Source organism: Elgaria multicarinata, chromosome 2 (genome assembly GCF_023053635.1).
Source record: "Elgaria multicarinata webbii isolate HBS135686 ecotype San Diego chromosome 2, rElgMul1.1.pri, whole genome shotgun sequence".
Lineage (NCBI taxonomy): Eukaryota > Metazoa > Chordata > Lepidosauria > Squamata > Anguidae > Elgaria > Elgaria multicarinata.
The window spans coordinates 3,412,773-3,437,647 of NC_086172.1; the positions used below are offsets into that span (position 1 = coordinate 3,412,773).

Consider the following 24,875-nt stretch of genomic DNA (forward strand, 5'->3'; position numbering starts at 1 on the left):
ACCCACGGGATTGCTGTCTCATTTCTAATTATTTTGAGTAGTTTCCTCAATTGAAAAGCATCATGGTACAGCCTAAGATTTGGGACACCAAACCCCCCTAGTTTAGTTGGTCGGAATAGTGTCGCTTGATTGACCCGGATGCGTTTGCCCCCTCCACTGAATGTGGATAGAGCTTGTTGCCAACGTTTGAACTCATTTCCAGGAATCTCTACTGGCAGGGTATGAAATAAAAAAGACAGTTTAGGCAACAAAGTCATTTTCAGGGCTGCATTCCTCCCTAGCCAAGATAATTTAAGTTTCTTCCACAGTGTCATATCTTTTCTTAGCGCATTCCATAAAGGATCAAAATTGCGCATACGCAGTTGTTTGATTTCCTTAGTGATCTGAATGCCTAAGTATTTTAAACTGCCAAATCTTAAAGTGACTTTGGAAGTTCGTTAAATATTTTTCTGTTCAGCCAAAGGGATATTAACACAGAGCAAATCAGATTTGTCATAATTGACCTCCGGACCAGCAACTTCCTTGAAGGTATCCAGATGTGTGCGAAGAGCAGGAAGAGCAACCTTAGGTTCTGTTAACATAAGCAATATATCATCAGCAAAAAGGTTGATGCAATGATGTCTCCCATTTATTCTAGGCCCTGATATAGCTGGGTCTGCCCGAATTGAGGTTGCTAGGGCTTCTATTGCAATGGCAAAGATAAGTGGGGAGAGTGGGCAGCCCTGACGTGTGCCTTTAGTTATTTGAAACCTTTTTGATTCCCAAGAGTTAACTCTGATGCCTTAGCATCAGAGTACAATTGCTTCAATACCTTAAGAAATTGATTACCAAATGCCATTTTATGAAATAAACGGAAAATAAAAGGCCATTCCAAGCGGTCAAATGCCTTGAAAACATCAAGAGAAAACAGTGCCAAAGGAGAGTTTTGGCTTTCGCTGTGGTGAATTAAGTTAAGTATCCTGCGCACTGAATCTGCTAAGTGTTGACCTGGCATAAAACCTGTTTGATCTTCATCTACATATTCTGTTATAAACTGGTTCAGACGATGAGCAAGCAAGGATGTGAAGAGTTTAGCATCCTGATTAAGAAGCGCTATTGGGCGATAAGAGTTCACTAGGTGGGGATCTCGTCCTGGCTTTGGAATGGTTATCAAGTGTGTGCGTTTCCAGGATTCTGGAATCTCCCCACCTTCTAAAATAAAATTAAATAATCTCACTAAATAGGGAGTAAGGGTGACTTTAAAAGCTTTATAAAATTCCCCCCCAAGACCATCTATGCCTGGTGATTTCCCATTTTTTAAATGTTTTATGGTCTCTTTTATCTCCTCAGCTCTTATGGGACTATTAAGAAGAGTTCTATGTTCTACTTTTAATTTAGGGATAATCAGCCTGTCTAAGAATGCGTCTATCTTGGTCACATCAGGGCTGTCTGTAGTATATAATTTCTGGTAGAAATTTTCAAATGCCTTACAAATTTCCTCATTCTTATAAAGAAGGTCCCCCTGAGGTGACTTGATATGTGAGACCCGAGATTTAGCCATTTTTCTGCGTAAGGCTTTGGCTAAAAGCCTAGAGCTTTTGTTGCCGAATTCGTGATAATAACGATTAAGAAATGCCAAGGATCTATGTACAGTACATGTGTCTAAAGCAATAAGTTCACCACATTTATCCATTAGTTGTCTGTATGTCCTTTGACTGCCAGTGCGTTTATGAAGCGCTTCGAGATGAGAAATGTCGTACAGTAGCCTGGTGCGTGCTGCCTCTCTCTTCTTCTTCATCTGTGAAGCCTCTTTGATGCACGATCCTCGAAGAACCGCTTTCATAGAATCCCATAAGATGTCAGTTGAGATTTCTGGCAGGTCATTGAATTGGAAGAATTCAGAGAGATCTTTTTGCAGTTGTTCTCGAACTGATTGTTTAGTTAAAAGATGAGGGTCCAAGCGCCAGAAATAAGAGTTGGTGCGATCTTCTGAAAGTGTCAAGTCAATCCAAATTGGGGCATGATCTGACATTGTGATGTTGCCTATGTCAGCTGTAGTCACTTTGTCCTTTAAGGGCTCAGATAAGAGGAGGAGATCTATACGGGAGTAGGAGCGATGTCTTGCAGAAAAAAAGGAAAAGTCTCTATCCTGCGGATGTAGAACTCTCCAAATATCACACAAGCCCTGTTCCTGAAGAAGGTCCATGAGAAAAGTTGAGGATTGGGGTCGACCAGACTTCGCCTTAGAGCGATCCATCTCATCATTGGGTACAGTGTTGAAGTCACCTCCAAGGATTACCTGACCCTTTTTAAAAGTGTCTAGGGTAGAAAACATACCCTGAAGGAATGAGCATTGATTAACATTAGGGGTGTAGATAGATCCAATGTGAGTTGCTCAGAGCCCAAGAGTCCCGAAATGAAAATGTAACAGCCTTGTGTATCACAGCATGTGTGCAAGATCTGAAATGGGCATTGGTTAGCCACAATTATGGCTACTCCTCTTGATTTGGAAGAACCAGGGGGGCATACGTAGTGTTTAATCCATCTGGCCTTAATTTTGTTTTTCAATTGAGATTTCTGATGGGTCTCTTGTAGCAGAACGATGTCGGGTCGCTCTTTCCTGAGCAGCAGTTCCACTTTGGCACGTTTTATTATGGAACCCAGACCCTTTACATTAAATGATAGAATTTTCAGTTTGTCAGCCATCAGAGTCCAGAAAAAACAAAGCTATTGGTAAGTAGTGCTTAGACGATATGAACCACTGCATAGAAAGCAAAGTGGAGGATATAGGACACCCAGTGAAAGCATGCGCGTGGAGGGAACTACCAGGTTGAACAACATTAATAGAACAAAACAACGTAACAAGCAAACGCCACCGACTGGCTGAGGTCTGAACAAGCGAGACCTCCACGAAGTCACTCGAAGTGATCGTCACCTGTGGGCGTTTCCAGGGGGCAACAGGAGGGGAAATAATTCTAAACATCTGATATGAAAATCATAAAGTTCTTTTGAACCGTGGGCATTGCTGAAAGCCCACATAGATGGGGTTATAGGTATTCAAGGAAAGCCTGTTAAATATGTGTGTAGGAGGTGCAGTGTAGGGGATTGGGTGAAAGCCAAGCCTCTCTAGTAAGCCGTACAAATCAATGAGTATCCATATTCAATCTGGGTGAGGGGAGCGACTGTGGTCTGGAGAACCATCTGCCCTTGTTAGACGACGTTGAATTCCAGCCCTTCTATTGTGTCCTCGAGCAGTTGACCAATCTGGAGAGTGGCCACGTGAGCCCATGGGGGTGTCACCTGTAGCAAAGTCTGGAGGATCCAAGTGCAGGCTTTTCAATAAAGCAATCGCCTGGGTTCCAGATGAGGCTGTGTAGAAACGACCATCTTGCTGAACCACTAGTTTAAAGGGGAAGCCCCACCGGTAACAAATGTTGGCCATACGGAGAACATCTGTGAAAGGTTTAAAATGCTTATGATGTGCTAGGGTGTCTGGGCATAAATCCTGATAAATCTAGAGATCTACGCCCTCATATTTGATTGTACGGAGATTGCGCAAAGCTTTGTATATTTGCTCTTTCTTTGTATACCGTTCAAAGCATGTAATAATGTCTCTCGGGGGACCGCCATTGTTGTTTGCCCTTCCCAAGGATCGATGTGCCCTCTCTATGTCTTCTCCTGAAATCTGGGTTCCTAAGTTTAAGCCAGAAAGCCAGGTTGTTATGAACTTGATCATGTCTCCCCCCTCTTCTTTTTCTGGGATCCCCCGTACCCTAAAATTTCGACGTCTGCTGTGATCTTGTTGTTCCTCCAGCTGAATGTGCAAATCTCTCACTGCACCTGTCATTTTCTTAATTTGGGATTGTGATTTCATTCCCATTTCCAGGGCTGTATTTGCAGATATGGCCGTTTCAGCTTGTTTGTTGGCGAATTCTTTTACTGTGACTTGTAGCGCTTTAAAGGCTACAGTCCAGCTTTCTGTTAAATCATGTTTTAATTGCTTGATGTATTGAAGGAGATCATGATTGCTAACAGTCTCCTCTAATTCCCTGCTATTTTTCCCGGCCTTAGGCTTTGTTGCTGCCATTGCGGCCTTCTCGGTTTTATCTGCACTGTCAAATAGGCTGTCAGTGTCAAGGCCTCTGAGACTTTTTTTTTTTGCAGTTTCTCTCCTTGGCTGCAGTCTCTGTTGCATCCCCTCACTATTCCCCCCACTTCTAAGAAAAAACTAGTGCTTAAAGCCAATTTCCAAATGCTTACTGTGCCCACGGTTCAGAACAGCAAGAGATTAGGCCTCCATCTTGAGCAGAGCCAAGCCACGCCCGCCCCCCCCCCCACGCTAAGGGTTCTTTATGTGCTTTGGAATGGTGTATTATATTAAATAATTTTGGGATTGTCTCTGAAATTTGTCATTGGGGAACGAAACCAGTTTAATCTGGGTGGATATATTTGTTAATGATCTTCAGGCGGTTTGCTAGGAAAGTAGTGAAAATGTTGTAGTCCAGATTAAGTAGGGTTATTGGTCTGTATGATTCGACACAGTATAAATATTTATAGAGTTTGGGTATCGCTATTATTTTTGAGTGGGTCCAGGTCCCTGGAAGAGGCATTCCCTTCATTATGTCATTAAATACTCTGACTAGATAAGGATTTTAAATCTCCTGAAAGCATTTATAAAATGTTGCTGCATATCCATTTAGCCTTGGTGATTTGCCTATTTTGAGATTCTTAATTACTCCCTGGACCTCCTCAGATGTCACCTCTACACACAAGGTTTTTGCATCCCCACAATCAAGGGCTGGTAGTTTAGTTGAACTTAAATACTGTTTAATGGCCTCTTCTGATGGATTAGAAGATTTATATATATCCGAGTAGAATTCTGCAATTTTTCTGCAGATCTGTTTGGAATCCAATATCTTTTCATTTCCGTTTCCCTTCAAATACTGAATTGCTCTTTCTTCACATTTTTTCCGTAATTTATTAGTCATTATTTTTGATCCCCTTCCACCAAATTCATAACATTTTTGTCTTAGATACAGCATATTGCGTGTTATTTGATTGATTTCTAGGATATCCAGTTCTCTATGTTTCCTCTCCAGTAACTGATATGTTTTATTAGATCCTGATTTCTTATATTTATCTTGGAGCAGTTCTATTTCCTTTTTAATGTCCGCCCCTGCAATTACTCTTCTTTTTAGAATTGTCCCTGCTTTCATACAGTGGCCCCTCGTTACCGCCTTCATTGTGTCCCAAAGGAGGCTACTTGAAATGCTTCCTTTTTCATTTTCCCAAAAATAATGAATTCTTCATATAGCCTCATTTTGATACTGTTATCCGTCATTAAGTTAGAACTGAGTGCCGTGTAGGGGTCCTAGATTTGCGACTATTGGGGCATGGTCTGTAATTCTAATTTGGCCGATATCTACTGCTACTGTCTGTTGCAAAACTTTAGTGGAACCTAATAAGTAACATATTTGTGTTACTGAAGCATACATGAGTAAAACTTTGATCACCTGGGTGGGTTTCCCCCCATACATCCCAGACATCCCATTTCTGAAAGATTCCCTTGAAGATGACTCGGAAGTTGCTGCTAGTGCAAAATGCAGCAGCTAGACTGCTGGCGGGCAAATGTTTAATAAAGAGGGATCAGATATTATAATGGTCCAAGAGACACACCAAGGCTCCGAGAATTCGAATATGATAAAATTAAAGTGGTTAGCCTATTATGAAAAGTCATTAGGGACATCGAAAAAAAATGGAGTGGCCACTTTGATTTCAAAAAAAAGTGGGTTTATATTAGAAGAAGTAAAAAAGGATGATAAGGGCAGATATCTTATGTTAAAAGGTAAAATTGAGGGAAAGGTCTATACTTTGATTAATGTTTATGCCCCAAATGAGAGGCATAGAGAGTTTTTTATAAAGTTGTTTAAAGAAATAGAAGAATTTAAGGAGGGGTATGCTATATTAGCTGGGGATTTTAATATGGTTATGGATAATAAACGGGACAGGTCAAATCCCACTAATGTTGAAAAGAGGAACAATATGACTATATTGAATAAATTAGTAAAAGAAAATGATTATTTAGATTCGTGGCGTTTACTTAACGGGAATAGGCCTGGATTTTCATACTTTTCCCCAGTTCATCATACATACTCCAGGATAGATTATATATTTGTTTCAAAAGATTTTGCAACGAGGATTTGTAAAATGGAAATGGGGGTAATAAAAGTAACTGATCATGCCTTGTTAAGTTTAGAATTTACAGTTAAGAAAGATTATAAAGAGGCATATAGATGGAAGCTGAATACAAAGATATTGAAATATAATAAAATAGTAGATAAAATTCGGAAGGAACTGTCGGAGTCATGGGAAATTAATGAAAAAGGAGGAACAGCTGGGTCAGTCATTTGGGACACCATGAAGGCTGTAGCAAGAGGAATCTGTATTAGAGAAACATGTAGTTTAAAAAGACAACAACGTGCAGAACAGGAAAAGTTAGAGATAGAAATTAAAAACTTGGAGGAAAGATATTGGCGAGTTAAAGATAAATATAAATTAGTGGAAATACAAGCTAAGAAGAAACAATTAGAAAATTTAAATATAGAAGAGATTCAAAAGAATTTAATGTATATGAAAAGGGAATATTTTGAAAACAGTGATAAGAACTCGAGGTTGCTTGCCAAGCTCACACAAAAAGAAAAAGGGAGGAATGGGATAGAAACGTTGAAAGATAGCCGAGGGAATTATTGTCATGCAATGAAAGCTAAAATAAAAAATTTTCAGGAATTCTATCAGGAATTGTATAAGGGTAAAGAAATTCAACAAGAAAAGGTGGAGGAGTATATTGGAAGGTTTATAAAGAAGGGAATAAAATTAGAATATAAGGAGTTAATGGAGTCAGTAATAACTCAAAGAGAAGTTGAAGAGGTTATTGATAAGTTAAAAGTTGGTAAATCACCGGGAGCAGATGGTTTGGGTCCAGAATATTATAAGGTCTTCAAAGACTGTTTAGTTCCAAAATTAATGGAACTTTATAATAGGATATTATCAGGAGAGAAGATACCTGAATCATGGGAACATTCAGTGATAATTCTGATCCCAAAACCAGATAAAGATTTGACTAATCCCGATTCTTATAGACCTATTTCTTTAATAAATCAGGATGCTAAAATTTTTACATCTATTATGGCCAAACGGCTAAATAAATTTTTGGCAGAATATATAGGAGCAGATCAATGTGGGTTTGTGGTAGGAAGGCATATGCATAATTTAGTGGGTAGAGTTTTAAATGTAATAAATGTAATAAAAAAAGCAAATATTAAGGCAGGTATTATGGCATTAGATATTTTTAAAGCTTTTGATTGTGTGAGCTGGCAGGCACTAAAGAGTATTATAGATAAATTGGGATTTGGAAATAAATTTAAAAATGTAATAGAACAGCTATATTCCCAAAATACGGCGGTAGTGGTGGTAAATGACGGACTTACTGAAAAGATACGACTAGCCAGAGGAACAAGACAAGGATGTCCGCTCTCGCCGGTCCTGTTTGTAATGGTTATGGAAGTTTTGGCGAAGGCACTAAGGGAGGATGAAGAGTTAGAAGGAATTGGAGAGGTAAGGGAAATAAAGTTAAACATGTTTGCGGATGACACTTTATTGACCATTAAGAATCCATTAAGAAAATTAGAAAGAATTAAATATCAGTTGAGGGAATTTGAGGAAATTACAGGGTTAAAAATAAATTGGTCTAAATCAGAGATGATGTTGTTTAACTATACCAAGAAGGAAGAAAAGGATGGGGAATTTAAGGGAATGGAATTGAAAGTTAAGAATGAGATTAAATATTTGGGAATTAAAATTACAAAAAATGTAGAGAATCTTGAAAAGGAAAATTTAACGAGGTTAAAGAAAGAGGTATTAGAGAAATTGGAGAAATATAAAAGATTAAATTTATCTTGGTTCGGAAGAATAGCCTTAATAAAAATGAAGATATTAGCTAAAATTAATTTTGTATTTAGAATGTTACCTATAAAAATATCAGAAACCGAGATAAAAAGTTGGCAAAATATTATTAATAAATATTGTAATGGAGAAAAGAGAGCAAGAGTGAATAAAAATAATTGGTACCTAAGCCAAAAAAAGGGGGGAATGGGTCTCCCAAACATAAAATTATACTACGTAGCAAATAGATTAAGACATGTTGTAGAAGCAATTATGGGAGTAGGAGATTTATATTGGATGGAAGAAAAAACCATAAATAAGGTAGAGATGAATTTGGAGAATGTTTTTTTTAAAGACGGAGGAAGAAAGTGGGTTGGAAGTATAGATAATCCACTCCTGAGGACTCAATGGGAAATTTGGAGTAAATTTAAAGGGAAGCTGCTTCCGAGCAACTCTCCCTTAGCACCGATAATAATGTTAAAGAATTTCCCAGAGGATCTAAAGGGTAGATTATGTAAAATATTAAAAGAGAAAAATAAAATAAGATTAAAGGATTGGGTAAGAGATATTAAAACAAGAGAGGATATGGAAAATTTGTTAAAGGAGAAGAAGCTATCTTGGTTAGAATATGGTCAATTAGAGCAATGGAATAAAAAGTGGATTAAAGATAATAGAATGTGCAGAAAGATGACGAGGTTTGAAGAATTAGTAGTAAGTAAGGAGGAAGGGAAAGGAGGGAGTATAGTTTCAAAAGGATTAATGAGTGAAATATATAAAATATTGTTAGAGAAGGAGTTTAGAGAGAATACAGAGAAAATGGTTTGGGAATCAGATTTGAAGATACAAATAGGGCGACAGAGCTGGGAGGGACTATGGAAACAAAGAGTGTTGAGAAGTTTATCAGTAAGAATAAAGGAGAATTATTTTAAAATCCTATGGAGGTGGTACCTAACCCCGGTTAGATTGAATAAGATAAGTGATCAACATTCAGCAAATTGTTGGAGAGGTTGTGGGGAAAAAGGAACGTATTTACATATGTGGTGGCAATGCAAATATGTACAAAGATTATGGAAGATGGTGTTCTCAGAAATTGAAGAAATAGTGGGAATGAAAATAGAACAAACACCAAAAATAGCATTGCTGTCACTATTTGAAGATATAAAGTGTGGAAAAGGAACTATAGAGCTGATATCGAATTTGTTGGTTGCAGCACGACTGATGGTAGCTAGGAACTGGAAGGTCCAAGGGGAATATTCTATTGAGGAATGGTACAAAGAAGTATGGGATATAGCCATTAATGATAAACTGACATGTAATATTAAGTGGAGAAAAGGCGTAACTAAAATAAATGAGTTCGAAGGAATTTGGAAACAGTTCCTAGTGTTTGTGTTTACTAAGGGAAGTGGGAAACCACCAGCAGAAGAAACGATTAGATTTTGGACTCAAGAATGATCCCGAGGTGGGGGGTGCACTTTTATGTTAAGAACGAAGATGTTGTAGTATGATAAGGTATATGTAATAGTTTTTGATATTTGTACTCAACAATCATTCAATATGTATGCAGCAGATATTTGATGTTTTCTTTCTTATTGTGTTTTGTTTCAGTTATATTTTGGTAATGTATATCTATGTTTATATAGTGTTGAAAATGAATAAAAATTAAAAAAAAAAAAAAGACTGCTGGCGGGCACATCTTACAGAGACCACATAACACTTAAAGGAATTGCACTGGCTGCCTATATGTTTCCGGTTGGAATTCAAGGTGTTGGTAATGATGTTTAAAGCCCTAAACGGCTTGGGACCTTGATACTTGAGAGAGCAAGTAAATATGCCTGCCCGAGACTTGAGATCTGTTGGAGGAGCCCTCCTCCGCATCCCACCAATGCAACACATACGCAATGGTGGGACAAGGGAGAGGGCTTTCTCTGTTGTGGCACCCCAACTGTGGAATGCCCTCCCCGTGGAGGCCCGACTGTTACCAACGTTGACTTTATTCCGGCACCAAGTAAAAATATGGCTTTTTAACAAAGCCTTTAATGGTTAAATTCACCAAGCTCGCACATTGTTTTAACTGTTTTAATTGTTTTTCCTGCTTTTAAATTATATACTGGTTTTAACTCGATTAATGATTAAATTTGTTTTAGCTGTGTATATTTATTGTTTTATATTGTATAATTTTATCTGTACGCTGCCCTGAGATCCCAGTGATCTGATTTTTTGATCGGGTAACCTCCCTTGTGGAGTGTGGGAATGCTGTGGACGTCATATATCTTGACTTCAGCAAAGCTTTTGACAAAGTACCACATGACATTCTGATTAACATACTAGCTAAAAGTGGGCTAGATGGAACAACTATTAGGTGGATTCACAGTTGGCTACAGAATCGGACTCAAAGAGTATTTATCAATGGAACGTTCTCAAACTGGGGAGAGGCAACGAGTGGGGTACCGCAGGGATCAGTCTTCAACATTTTTATTAATGATTTGGATGAGGAGGTGCAGGGAACGCTTATCAAATTTGCAGATGACACAAAATTGGGTGGGATAGCTAATACCCTGGAAGACAGAAACAAATTTCAAAGTGAACTTGATAGGCTGGAGTGCTGGGCTGAAAACAACAGAATGAAATTTAACAGGGATAAATGCCGAGTTCTACATTTAGAAAAAAGAAACCAAATGAACAAGATGGGGGATAGTTGGCTTAGCAATATTACAAACAAGAAAGATCTTGGAATTGTTGTAGATCACAAGCTGAATATGAGCCAACAGGGCTGCAAAAACAGCAAATGCTATTTAGGGCTGCATGAATAGAAGTATAGCTTCCAAATCACGTGAGGTACTGGTTCCCCTCTATTCATCTCTGGTTAGGCCTAATCTTGAGTATTGTGTCCAGTTCTGGGCATGACACTTCAAGAAGGATGCAGACAAACTGGAGCGGTTCAGAGGAGGGCAACAAGGATGATCAGGGGTCTGGAAATAAAGCCCTATGAAGAGAAACTGAAAAAGCTGGGCATGTTTAGCCTGGATAAGAGAATATTGAGTGGAGACATGATAGGACTCTTCAAATACTTGGCAGTTGTCACAGAGGAGGGCTGGGATCAATTCTCGATTATCCCAGAGTGCAGGACACGGACTAATGGGCTGAAGTTACAGGAAGCCCTATTCCAGCTGGCCATCAGGAAAAACTTCCTGTTAGAGCAGTACACCAATGGAACCAATTACCTAGGGAGGTCGTGGGCTCTCCCACACTAGAGGCCTTCAAGAGGCAGCTGGACAACCATCTGTCAAGGATGCTTTAAGGTAGATTCCTGCATTTAGCAGGGGTTGGACTCGATGGCCTTATAGGCCCCTTCCAACACTACCTGTTTCAGTCTGCAAGGGATCTGGGACTGTGGCGGAAGTTCACCATCCAGCAGAACAATGATCCTAAGTACATGGCCAAAGTTACACTGGAATAGTTTAAAAACAAGAACCTGAATGACTTAGAATGGCCCAGTCAAAGCCCAGGCCTCAATCTAATTAAGATCTGTGGCAAGACTTGAAAATTGCTGTTCACCAACAGTCCCCATCCAACTTGACGGATCTTGAGCAATTTTGCCAAGAAGAATGGGCAAATATTTCAGGTTCCGATCCACAAAGCTGACTTACCCAAAAAGGCTCACAACTGTAATTGCTGCCAAAAGTGCTTCTACCAAGTATTGACTTGGGGGTCAATAGTTATGCAACCAACAAATGGCAGTGTCATGTCTAGCCCTGCTCCCCCTGTTTTGGAAGAAAGTGTTTCAGGTAATCAATCAGAATCAGGCTCTGAAGTAGAGGAGTCGGTGCCAGACACAGGCCAGCCTGTAACAGTGGGGGAGAAAGCTCTCACGGGCTCTTCACCAGCTGGTGGTGAACTCTCTCCGGAGCTTATCTTGTCGAGGGCAAATCATACAGAGGCAGTGAGAAGCCAACATTCTTCCGAAGGAGAGGGCACCGACAGGCTAACTGACCCTAGGGTCCGCCGCAGGCTAAAACGCACGGAGTGGAAGAAAGGCGAGAGAAAGTTGGGCCGGCTCGCACCGCGTCTGAAGCCACCTCAGAACTAGCCTCTCTGAAGTTTTGGGAAAAGGCTTTCTGTTCTCCTTGAAACAACAATTGTCTTGCTTAGTCTGCATAGTTTTGCCTAGGGAGAAGTCTCCCTCTTCTGGTGGGAAGAGATTAGGGTTAATCCACATGCAGAAGCACCGTCAGGGGGCACACATCCTCCCGCAGGGGCACTCCTGTCATTGCCCTGTGAGCGGCGATCGCAGAAGCAGGGAAAGCGCACAACCACCCGTCCTCCCTTGCAAAAGGCCTGTAGGCGTAGGTTGGGCCTAAGTAAAGTATATGCCCCACTTTTCACTCTTAGGAGTTTTCTTCCCACAATTACTCTGCCTTCTCCTGTGACAACTACATGTTACCTACTATAAGCATGACAACAGAACAGAACTGAGGAGGGGCCTATATGGGGAGTGGTTAGTGGAAAAAAATCAAGTCACCTGGTTCCTGCCTTCTAAGCCGTAGAAGGGGTTAACCCATAGTTACATGCCTCCACATGCTAGACAGTGAATACCAATGTTACGTTTTTCATACTCCTGATGTTTTTTGCTTATTTGTTACTTATGGAGGTTGCTAACTGTCCAATTCTATGAGAACTCCAATAATCAAATCACTACATAATCGAATCACTCCTTTTGAGGACAATTGTGCAGATATGAGGACTTAACCTCCACCCCAAAGAAGCACTGGCGCTTTTTTATGTTCTCTTGGGTGGCACAGCCAAGGGGATAGAGATAGGCTTTTAAAAGCACTGTACATCCTATGCATTGCTTATCTACCCATGGAAGAATCTGGAAGAGCATCACAGACTTGGGCTGTGTCTACACCAGCTAGTTATCCCGGGGTTGGGTCGAGATCGTCCTCTGCATCCAAATGACATACAGGTGATCCCGGGGTCAACCAGGGATGACCTCTCAGTTGTCCCGGGATAAACCTTTTGTAAACCACCCAGAGAGCTTTGGCTATGGGGCGGTATATAAATGTAATAAATAAATAAATAAATGGCACTACACTTATCCCGACAACACCCAGACCCATGGGTGGTGTGCCTCTTGCTCCTGGGTCCTCCCTCCTCCCCGCGAGTAACTGGGCATGGAGCTCTGCTGGGGGAGTCTGTGTGGATCGGGAGGGGGGGGTGGGAGCATTTTCACCATCCCTGGGATGGCTCTCAGCGGTTTGCAGCGTTTTCTTTATAAAAAATACTTACATTTGGCGCAGGATCGTTGTGCAACGTCTCCTCTCATTAAAAAACAAAACACGCCATGCTGGAACTTCCTTCTTCAGTTCCGAGACGACGGGCTGGCGTTTGGACCCTGGGGGATGATCCCGGAAGCTGGAAAGCCTGAGATCCGCCCCGCCCCGCCCCAGAAGGACTGCAGGTGTAGGTTAGGCCTTGCTTAACAGTTTGAGTGACAAAAGACTTTAAAGCAATGGAAGATCAGGAAACATGTGTAACACTTGACAAGTACAGTTACTTGTTTTATCAGCTATAGTGCAAACTATTGTCTGCACTGTGGCCACTAAAGCCAGATCATAACCTCAATCTCCTATACAAATTGAGGAAAGCAATTGAGAGCCCTTGGGTCTGAAGGCAAGATCAGAAAAAACATGTGAATAATCAGACATTTAAAAGCTATGTAGGTTTTTAAATAAACTTTCCAGCACACACTGAAATTCTTTAAATTCACCTTCTAGTGGGTTTTACAGCAACAATAGGATTTCATTTTTTAAATATACTTGAACATTATTGAATGAAAATGTTAGAATATGGAGGGTTTTTAACCAATCATTCTTAAATGTCATTCTTAGGTCATCCCTACGTGCATTATTAACTCCATGAAAGAATCTGACAGGATTGCTTGTCAGGAGGAGAAATCTATTTTGCAGAATGGTTTTAAAGCAACAGAGAATGATGCAACAAAAACGAATTTTGTGTTGGCAAGCAAATCAACTATGGCATCTCCCAATCTAAAGGTAAATTTTACATGACTATTTCAACCTTCATCCATATCAACAGTGTTATTTATTATTTATTTATTAATCAGATTTATATGCCGTTTTCCACAATGTTTCAAAGCGATGAACCATCAATATTGTACAAACAAAAACAATAAAATATAACAATAAAACTAAGCAATAATAACAATACTAATCAGTGATAAAAATGTGCACTACAAAGCCCAGGTGGCTGCTCGGCACTTCTGCAAGTGCTCCTGAGCTGAACCTCAGGAGTATGTGGTACCCTAGGAGTGCTTCCTCTGAAGCCCACAAAGATGGGGGCGTGGCCTGGGACTGAACGAGATGGCTGCATAAAACTTGATCTCCTCCAGGGCTCTCTGAGATGTGGATTTAGAATATACCCCAGCTCAAAGAAAAGGCACCATAAAAAGCCTGTTTGCAGGGGAATATCAGCAAGTCAAGGAGGTCTGGAAAAGAACTCTTTGAAAGATCCCTCGGGTGGTGTCAAGCTTCAGAGAAGGCATGAAGGCATCAGAGGAATCAGCAGCTAACAATGGAACCCCTAGGGACACAAGTGCTGTCCTTAAGGCAGAATTTACAGCCCAATTTGCAATGCTAAAAGCTGGATTTGCCTCTCAGCAGGACACCTTAAAAGCTATGTTTGTTGACACTTGGAGGCAATTGATGTTCCCAATAGAAAGCAATTTGAAAGTACTTGGTGATAAAGTTGGATTAGTAGCAAGGATGGCCTGATCTTGAGTATTGCAGACAAGCTGGAGCGCGTTCAGAGGAGGGCAACACTGGTGATCAGGGGTCTGGAAACAGCGCTATGAGGAGAGACTGAAAGAACTGGGCATGTTTAGCCTTGAGAAGAGAAGATTGAGGGGGAGACATGATAACACTCTTCAAATACTTGAAAGGTTGTCACACAGAGGAGGGCCAGGATCGCTTCCCGATTATCCCAGGGTGCAGGGCACGGAATAATGGGCTCAAGTTATAGGAAGCCAGATTCTGGCTGGACATCAGGAAAAACTTCCTGACTGTTAGAGCAGTACAACAATAGAACCAGTTACCTAGAGAGGTTCAGGGGGCAGCTGGACAGCCATCTGTCAGGGATGCGCTTCAAGGTGGATTCCTGCATTGAGCAGGGGGTTGGACTCGATGGCTTTATAGGCCCCTTCCAACCCTGTTATTCTATGATTCTGTGATCTAATCTGAAACAAAAAAGAAAGGTTAAAAATAAGAATACCTGGGATCAATTTTAAGTAAAAAGCAGCCTCTTAAGGAAACTTCACATTATTTTCACTAACTCCCCACCAATACATATTCTTGTTTAAAAGGTGTAAAATATGACTTCTGAAAGTTTCAGGCCTGCAACCCAAAGTGTAAGATTGAAATGAGGGTGAACTAGTGCATCTTGTTAACTTCTCAAACAATGGGTAAGAATAAAACCTTAATATCTCGATAAGGGTTGCTCCTAGAAAAGATTGATAAGAGCATTTTCATAGCAAATTTTATGCTCTTCAATTTTGTACTGAGACATCTTTTCTGTGATATTAAAAATAACAGAGTTATTGTGAGAAAACTGGATTTTGGGCACCATTTTCTAATATGGTGGTCATTACAATGATTTCCTGAGATACCCCTATATCTAATTTTAATCTACATGGTAATAAATACCAGCATACCAAATTTCACACTTGTATGTGCATGATTTGGCCAGATACTGGCATTAAGCCGCTCTACTATTGCATAAATCTCCATCGCGTAACCGGTGGGACCTGCTTGTGCAGTTAAATTGGTGGGACCTATTGCTTGTGGAAGGGAATAGGCAGGGTAAAAAGGAATTGCGAGAGCTTACGTGCCCCACTGGATACTGCCCTGGGTATCCAAAGTAAGGGGCTGGATTCAATAAGCACCTCAAAGTTGAAAACTCGCCTCTTAAGGGGGAAGTGCACCCACACCCATGGCCTAGTAACATTCAGAACCTTTATCTGAAATTCTGTTCTGGATGCTCCCACCTATCTTCAGAAGTGAGGCAGGTGGGAATGGGAGAGAAGGTCTTTTCAGTGATGACACTGTTTATGAAACACCGTCCCCAGAGAAGTCTGTATCTTACCTTCGTTGTTAAGTTTTAGGTGTCAGGTCAGGACCTTTTTATTTGAATTACACAGAATTCTGGCTGTGTGTGTGCATGAGAGAAAGAGACAGACAGACACACTCTGGTGTTTTTTATGTGTTGCTTTTATACAGTTTTATCTGGTTTATTATTTTATACTGTTTAGTCATTGGGTGGATTAGAAAAATAATAAATAAATTGTATTATTATTTGATTTTTATTGTTGTATTTTTACTATGTGTGCCATTTTGAGAAATGCATTCACTTAAATTGAAACCAGGATATAAATTCTAGAAATAAACATCAATGAGTAGCAAGCAAGGGTCCACTGCTCCCCCCAGACAGAACTGGAAATGCTGTAGCTGTAGATCCTTCACCCTGGAATCATTGTGTCTGAAAGATCCTAACTTCCTGACTGTAAGACAGGATCACAGAGACATAGATTCAGTGGTATAACTTTATTCGAAGGTGAATTAGGTGACACCAATCATATTTCAGAAGTTATGGCATTAATCCTATAAATCAGTTAACTTGAGATACCCCTATATCTAATTTTAATCAACATGTTAATAAATACCACCATACCGAAAATTTCACACTTGTATCACAACGTGCATGGTTTTGATGCTAAGCTGCTCTACTACAAATGGGTCCTGCTGCTTATGTGAGTTCCGCTGCTTTGGCCTGTTCCAGAAATGAACATTTCCACTCATTTCAGATTCCCCAGAAGTGCCAAATCACCATTGCAGTGCAGGCCACTTGTGCAACGGAATTGGCAGGGCGGAAAAGAAACTACGAGGGTTTAAGCATCCCATTGGATAGCATTCCCAGACAGCATCTGTGACGCAAAGCATTTTTTACTAGTTTAGGCTAGTGTCCAGCTGCAGCCCCTTCAGGGCAAATTTATCCTGGACATTAAACAATCTTTTTTTCCCCCAGTGTAAAAAACCTTTCAAATTGCAAGAAATAATTTTTGAAGTAAGTAAATAGTTTTTTGTAATTGGTTTTGTAATTCCGTGTAAGCAAAATGCTCTGTTTTTTGTTTATTCAGATGCAAAAGTTATATAGAAAATATTTGAGAGCTGAGAGCTTTAGGAAAGCTTTGATTTATCAGAAAAAATACCTTCTGTTACTTCTGGGTGGATTCCAAGAATGTGAGCAAGCGACGTTGTCCCTGATAGCACGCATGGGCATTTATCCTTCTCCTACTGATCAGAATATGTCCAACTCACGGAGCCGTTCTTTTACCAAGTTCAGATCAGCAGTCAGAGCAGTCACTGCTATATCAAGGTAAGCAAATCTTAATGCTTTTCTTCAGAGTGTTTACATCAGCAAATGATTTCTGCTTTCAGAATAGATTATTGATCGTCTCTTAAGGGGGTAGTTTTTTTCTAAATGTATTAACCTTGGAAGTGGGGGTGACATATGCGATCCTTAGAGATACCTGTTGGGCAGCTCTTATTTGAGCTTGTATTAACTGGATTCACTGTCATGTTGTATGATATTAAAACTACTTTGCATATTAATCTGTGTTTCTCCCACCCCAGGTTAAAGTTTCTGATGAAAAAATGGCACAAAGTAGGGAGGAAAGAGATGCCGCCTGAAGCCATTTCGCCTACCATTGCAAACAAGTCATGTGAGAACTTCTAAAGGAATCCTTTGGATTTGTTAAGATTTCTTAATAATTTTTCTTTATGTACAAGTAAACAAACTGAAGTAGTAGATATACTTGTACTCCTGTTGCTTCTTTACGTCTGAATAAATAGCATGATATTGTATTGTACCAAAAAATAATAATCAAAAACATACAATTGCTAAGAGAACTGGTTCTGCTCTCTTGTGGAAGGAGGAGCCATTCAAATCCAGGAAAGTACCTTGGCTCTGGATACATACCGTAGTTGTCTTTCAGTTTAGGACATTTTATTATAGAGTTATTACTTCTGAAATGCAGACATTATGTGTTTTTGAATATTTTAGTTGTGGAACACATTTGGGTGCATATTATTTGTAACTTTGCATTTCTTCTGCCATCTTGTCTGAATGAAATAATGTGAGATAGTGGGATGTTTTGGTCCTATTTATAGTCTTATTTCAATTCTAGTAACTTGATTTTGAGTTGTATGAAATGAGCAAGGTCTGCAAATGACTGCCACATACAATATCTTTAAGTTTATATCTGTCTGCATTTTTCCCTGTTCGCATATTTATTAAAACCTTAAAATATTTTCTTTGTTTTTTCACATGCTTGTTAGCTGAAATTATATTTCTAATAAATAGAACTGATATTTCTAATAAACATAACCTAAATTAAATTTCAAATTATTAAACAGTGTAAGTAGCGTTCATAAAAACCATAAACACTGTTTCCATTCCATTGTTAAGAAAATAAGACAAAAATTCCACCTGAGTGGCATCATATATTAATGCTCTGTTATTTTTCAGTATACATATTCTTTCCTGCACAATGGAATTATCTTAATTAATCATCATTTTGATTTGTTTATTTGTTATTATGAATCTCAAGTAGGCTCTCATAATAAATGAAACAGTATATATTGTTCAATTTAGATCCCGGAGCTAGAGCAGAGATACTAAAGCAGCAAAAGCCATTCCCAGGTTATGTTACTCAAGAAGCTGGATACTACAATAGAAGCAACAACGTGAGACTTGTGAACTACTCACCTAAATCACCACATCACTTGCATAATAGGTTAGTGTAAAACTTGCTTTCGTACACACATGCATGAATGTTTCTTATTTGAATATATAAATAAACATTGTATTTACAGTTTGAATAATCTGTAAACGTACTCACCTGCCATTCTAACAAAGTTCTGTTTCAACATCTAAATAGTGCTTTCTGTTTCTGTTTTTGTGCAATCTGTATCTGAATGAGCAATACAAACCATTGTAAAAACTGCACCATCTTCTAATTATTGCTCAACTTCATTTTCTTTTAATTTAGTCTGTTAGTCAACTAAAATTTATTTATTTGTTAGTGTTTATTAGTGTTAAGCAGACTGTAAAAACCTAAAAGGGGCAGACTGCTCCACAAAAAAACTGTGGGTGACAATGCCAATTTCGGTTCCAAAACCAATTTCGTACTAGAAACATGCTATCATCCACCCTATTCAAGAGAGCCATCTAAAGCCCCACAGTCGCTGTGGATCTGTGCCACGTCGGTTAGATGACATGAGCCACAGCCCGCAATGCTGCGATATGAAAAAGTCGGGGATTTACCCTGACTTGTTCAAAGGGAGTGACATCAACACAGAGCTTCTGCTGCGTAATGTCGCTTTGCAGCCAATCCGGGGTCAACCCAGGGGCAGAGCCTGGTGAAACCTTCCACCAGGAAGACCACGGCGATGGCTCTGGGATCCGAATGGCCACTCAGTGATCCCTCCTAGGCATTGGGATTACCCTGGGAGAGGGAAAACATAGGGTTGAAGAGGAAGGCGGTGCTAATCTGGTGCCGTGAAGACTGCCCCAGGATGATTTTGAGATGGAAAATGAAATGAATCCTAACTAGGAAATGAAATTTAACTGGAGAAATTAAATAACTCCTCTCAAGGATATCCTTTCCCAGCAGAAAACTCCAGGCCTATATTTTTATTACCATGCCTCAGTAGACCTCAGAACTTCAGAGGAACATTCTAGAGCTGAGCACAGCTTTAGGCAGGAGTCTCACTCATCCCCTGTGACTCCTGTCTCCTGCCCATTGCACAGTCCAAAATCTGATAATATTATTTCATCAATACATTCGAAGACATACATCTGAAGACAATACAAGCAAAATACAATGCAGTTCTGCAATAAGATCCTGCAATACCAAGAATAATCAGTACCAGAAATGACCAAATGTGTTTCGACCTAAGGTCTTCTTCAATGTTCTAGTTTATACAAATGGTCTAGCATGTAAAAAGATATAATATATATGATACACACACACACATCAAATTCTAGTTTCAATTCTAGTTTCTCACATCTATAGACAACATAGGATGCTGCTGTATCACCACCAATTCATGGACCTTGCCAAAACAAAAACAACAAATACACGTGCCAGAACATATATAAATCTGAGTAGCATGTGTGTGTGTGAAAATAGGCCTTATGAATATCTAGTTCTGGAAAAGGCAAGGTATTGCAGTAACCAAAATATGCAAAAGTTAATGAAATCGCTCAATGCTTTTAAATGCCAGATCGGTGCATAATAAGACCTCCCTCATCCACGACTTAATTGTGGATGAGACAGCCGATCTGGCATGTATAACCGAGACCTGGGTGGGAGAGCAGGGAGGAGTTAGTCTCTCCCAGCTATGCCCACCGGGGTACCTGGTTCAGCATCAGGGTAGACCTGAGGGCCGGGGAGGGGGGTGGCTGCTGTGGTCTATAGGAATTCTATCTCCCTCTGCAGGCTCCCTGTCCATGTGACTACTGGTCTGGAGTGTTTGCACCTTGTGTTGGGTCAGCGGGACAGATTAGGGATTCTGTTGGTATACCGCCCACCCTGCTGCTCAACAGACTCCCTAGGTGAGCTGACGGAGGTGGTCTTGGCTGCACTGTTGAGATCCCCCAGACTGTTGGTTCTGGGGGATGTCAACATTCATGCCAAGGGTGCCTTATCCGGGGCGGCTCAGGATTTCATGGTCTCCATGACAACCATGGGACTGTCCCAACATATGTAGCGGGGCACACTCTTGACCTGGTTTTCACAACTGGACATGGAGATGGTGATCTGGAAGTGGGGGACCTTACATCAGTCCCTTTGTCATGGTTGGATCACTGCTTGCTGAGGTTTAGACTTACAGTGGCTTTTCCCCTCTGCAAGGGCGGGGGTCCCATTAAGATGGTCTGCCCCTGGAGACTAATGGATCCGGATGGTTTCCAAAGGGCTCTGGGGAGTTTTCCGGCTGATAGGGCTGGCTCTCCTGTCGAAACCCTGGTTGATCTGTGGAATGCAGAAATGACCCGGGCGGTTGACAGGATTGCTCCCGAGCGCCCTCTTCTGAGTAGAGCTCGTACGGCTCCGTGGTATACCCCAGAGCTGAGAGCGATGAAACAAAATAGGAGACGGCTTGAGGGCAGGTGGAGACGAACTCCTGGTGGATGCAATCAAATATTGGTAAGTGCCTATAGTAAGGCATATTTAGGGGCACTGAGGGCAGCAAAAAAACAACACTTTGCTGCCACTATTAAATCTTCAATTTGCTGCCCAGCGGAGCTTTTTAGAGTTGTCCGGGGGCTATTACATGCTGGCCCCAAGGACATGGTAGAATCATCTGAGGCCTGCTGTAATGAATTTGCTAGGCACTTCCAGAACAAAATCTTTTGCATCCGCCAGGACTTAGACTCCAGTGTTATAGCAGGTGAATTTAGTGAGGTGTCCAGAGTACAGTCTTGTCCTGTAATCTTGGATGAGTTTCAGTTGGTACAGCTCAAGGATGTGGACAAGGTGCTTGGACAGGTCCGCGCGACCACCTCTGTACTGGATCCTTGCCCCTCTTGGCTAATAAAAGCTAGCAGGGATGGAACAGCTGGCTGGGCCAAGGAGGTGATTAATGCCTCTCTACGAGAGGGAGTGGTCCCAGACCGTCTGAAAGAGGCGGTAGTGAGACCACTCCTGAAGAAAACTTCCTTGGACCCGGAAAATCTTAATAACTACAGGCCGGTAGCAAATGTTCCATTCCTGGGCAAGGTCCTTGAGCGGGTGGTGGCGGGCCAGCTCCAGACACTCTTGGATGAGACTGATTATCTGGATCCATTTCAGTCGGGTTTCAGGCCCGGCTTTGGCACGGAAACAGCCTTGGTTGCCCTGTATGATGACCTATGTCGGGAGAAAGACAGGGGGAGTGTGACTCCGTTGATTCTCCTCGACCTCTCAGCGGCTTTTGATACCATCGACCATGGTATCCTTCTGGAACATCTGGCTGTGTTGGGAGTGGGGGGCACTGCATTGCAGTGGTTCCACTCCTACTTAGCAGGACGGCTCCAGAAGGTGGTGCTTGGGGGACATTGCTCGGCCCCATGGACTCTCCAGTATGGGGTTCCACAGGGGTCGGTCTTGTCCCCCATGCTGTTTAACATGTACATGAAACCGTTGGGTGCGGTCATCCAGAGTTTTGGAGTACGCTGTCATCAGTACGCTGATGACACGCAGCTCTACTGCTCCTTTTCATGCTCATCAGGTGTGGCTGTGGATGTGCTGAACCGGTGCTTGGCTGCGACAATGGACTGGATGAGGGCTAATAAACTGAAACTCAATCCAGACAAGACTGAGATGCTGCTGGTGGGTGGTTCCTCTGATCGGATGGGGGGTGTTCAACCGGTTCTGGATGGGGTTGCACTCCCCCTGAAGGAGCAGGTTCGTAGCTTGGGGGTTCTCCTAGAACCATCTTTGTCACTTGAGGCTCAGGTGGCCTCGGTGGCACGGAGTGCTTTCTACCAACTCCGGCTGGTAGCCCGGCTACGCCCCTATCTGGACAGGGATAACCTAGGTTCAGTTGTCCATACTCTGGTAACTTCCAAATTAGATTACTGCAATGCCCTTTGAAGACGGTCCGGAAGCTGCAGCTTGTGCAAAATGCGATGGCCAGATTGATAGCTGGAACAGGGAGGTTTGAGCATATAACACCGATTCTGGCCCGCTTGCATTGGCTGCCTATATGTTTCCGAGCCCAATTCAAGGTGCTGGTTTTAACCTATAAAGCCCTACATGGCTTGGGACCGCAATACCTGATAGAACGCCTCTCCCGACATGAACCTACCTGTACACTGCGCTCAACATCTTAAGGTCCTCCTCCGAGTGCCTACTCCGAGGGAAGCTCGGAGGATGGCAACAAGGGAGAGGGCCTTCTCAGTGGTTGCCCCCCTGACTGTGGAATGATCTTCCCGATGAGGCTCGCCTGGCGCCGACGTTGTTATCTTTTCGGCGCCAGGCCAAGACTTTTCTCTTCTCCCAGGAATTTTAACAGCATTTTAACAGCATTTAACAATGTTAAGTTTGTTTTTAATGGACCCCTGAATTTTTGTTTCTAAATGGATACTGTTGTTTTTATACTGTTTTTATGTTTTTTAAATTTTTGTATACTTTTAATGTTCACTATTTTTAATTGTTGTAAACCGCCCAGAGAGCTTCGGCTGTGGGGTGGTATATAAATGTAATAAATAAATAAAAAATAAATATAAGAGGCTTCCCTTGCAGGATCCTATAAGCTAAGAAGGTTAGTAGCCACTACTTTGGTAAGCTGGCTGAGTTTGTTTGCAGTATTTGCATTTTATATGATTGTCCATGCTGGAGGAATCTCAATCTCTGAAATGAACAAGTTTCACTTTGGTACCTCTGAGAAGTTTCACTTTGGTACCTCTCTTTGCTTTTCATTCTCTGCCTGACAACCTGCAGCGAACATGTCTAAAGATTCTATTATTCCCCTGTTCTTCTGTCAGTGTCCTTGGTTAGCTGACTGGGAATTTTATTACATGGGAAGATTTAATTATTTTTATATCCTATAGGTTTAGCTCTGCTTCGCAAGCTTCATCTAAAGATCCTGAACATTCATTAACTGAATATATTGCTCATTTGGAGGCTATTCAGCAGAGATTAGGAATTCTTATGCCAGGTAAGATAGTTTGGATAAATTATGAGACAGGCATTTGGCTTTCTGTCCTCAATCGTGCAAAGTATCCCCACATGGGAACATGTCTGCGGAATCAGTTTCTTTCCCTTGACAGTTTATGGTCTGTCAAAGAAATCAACTAAGATTGCCTTAAATATTTTCAAAGGAAAACTGAAAATATTGCCTTTTTATAACTAAGACTGAAATTGGAAGATTTGTCTTTTGAAATAATTGGTGGTCACTAGAAATTAATTATATTAACAGTTGGAAGAGTTGACCTAGTCTTCCTCTTATTCAAATTTTATTCCCAACTTCCAAATAAATGTACTAGCTTATTTGTCCATAAGCAAGCATCTTGAAAGTATCAGCTGAATGTTGTGTGGCATTAAATCAAGGAGATTTTAAGTGCCGAAGAAAAAGTTCAGTTTAAACCAATGATTTCCTGTTTTGTAATTCATATATTTCCTGAACAATGTGCTCACACTGTGGGATGCAGAGAATGTGTATGTTCTGTGCATTTGCACAAGACTCGGCTCCAGGCCATTCGTCTTCCCAGTCTTTGTGAGGTGCAGGCCATTTCCAGCCAGCAGTCCTTCATCCGAAAAGCGTAAACTTCCCTTCCTCCTTCTGTCTTTAGCTCCTCCCCTCTCTCTTCCACTCCTCTTCCTTTCTTTCTAGCTCCTCCCCCAGGTCGTCTTCCCCCACCTCAAAATATAGAACAGGGATGGGCAAGCTCTATCACCCTCAGGGCTGCATGTGGTTTTGGGTTGGTTGCCTGGAGCTAGACATGCACACACACACACAACATACACACACTCTGCATTCCACAGCTAATGTGTATCAACAGGAGCGCCAGCCATTGCAGCAGGAAAATCCCCTAGGGCTTTCTGGAATCCGTTAGCCCGGCACTGGGAAATGCGTGGCCCTGTAGATGTTGCTGGACGACAACTCTTATCCGTCTTGACTAACATAGCCAATGGTGGGAGTTGCAGTCCAACAGCATTTAGAGAGCCACCCATCCCGGCATTAGCCTCAGTGGAAGTCTACCATTTTAATAGGTTCCCTCACCCTTTCAGCGTGGAAACGCTGTCAGAAGTCTGAACCACAGAAGGAAGCAGAATCAAACCAGGAAGACGCCATTCCTTGAAACTTTGGTTTGGTTATATTTGGTCACATTCTTCT

General features: G+C 41.3%; 2 protein-coding genes across 2 annotated transcripts in view; both read left to right on the plus strand.

The window, feature by feature from the left end:
• Positions 1-24,875, plus strand: part of PCNT (pericentrin) — a 69,872-nt gene that overhangs the window by 44,307 nt on the left and 690 nt on the right. Inside the window, exons 11-15 of the mRNA XM_063115927.1 lie at positions 13,809-13,973; positions 17,129-17,367; positions 17,625-17,713; positions 18,646-18,787; positions 23,590-23,696. Of these exons, the coding sequence (XP_062971997.1) occupies positions 13,809-13,973; positions 17,129-17,367; positions 17,625-17,713; positions 18,646-18,787; positions 23,590-23,696 (742 nt within the window). The remainder of the gene's footprint in view (positions 1-13,808; positions 13,974-17,128; positions 17,368-17,624; positions 17,714-18,645; positions 18,788-23,589; positions 23,697-24,875) is intronic.
• Positions 1-24,875, plus strand: part of CLIC5 (chloride intracellular channel 5) — a 313,960-nt gene that overhangs the window by 14,609 nt on the left and 274,476 nt on the right. The window lies entirely within an intron of this gene.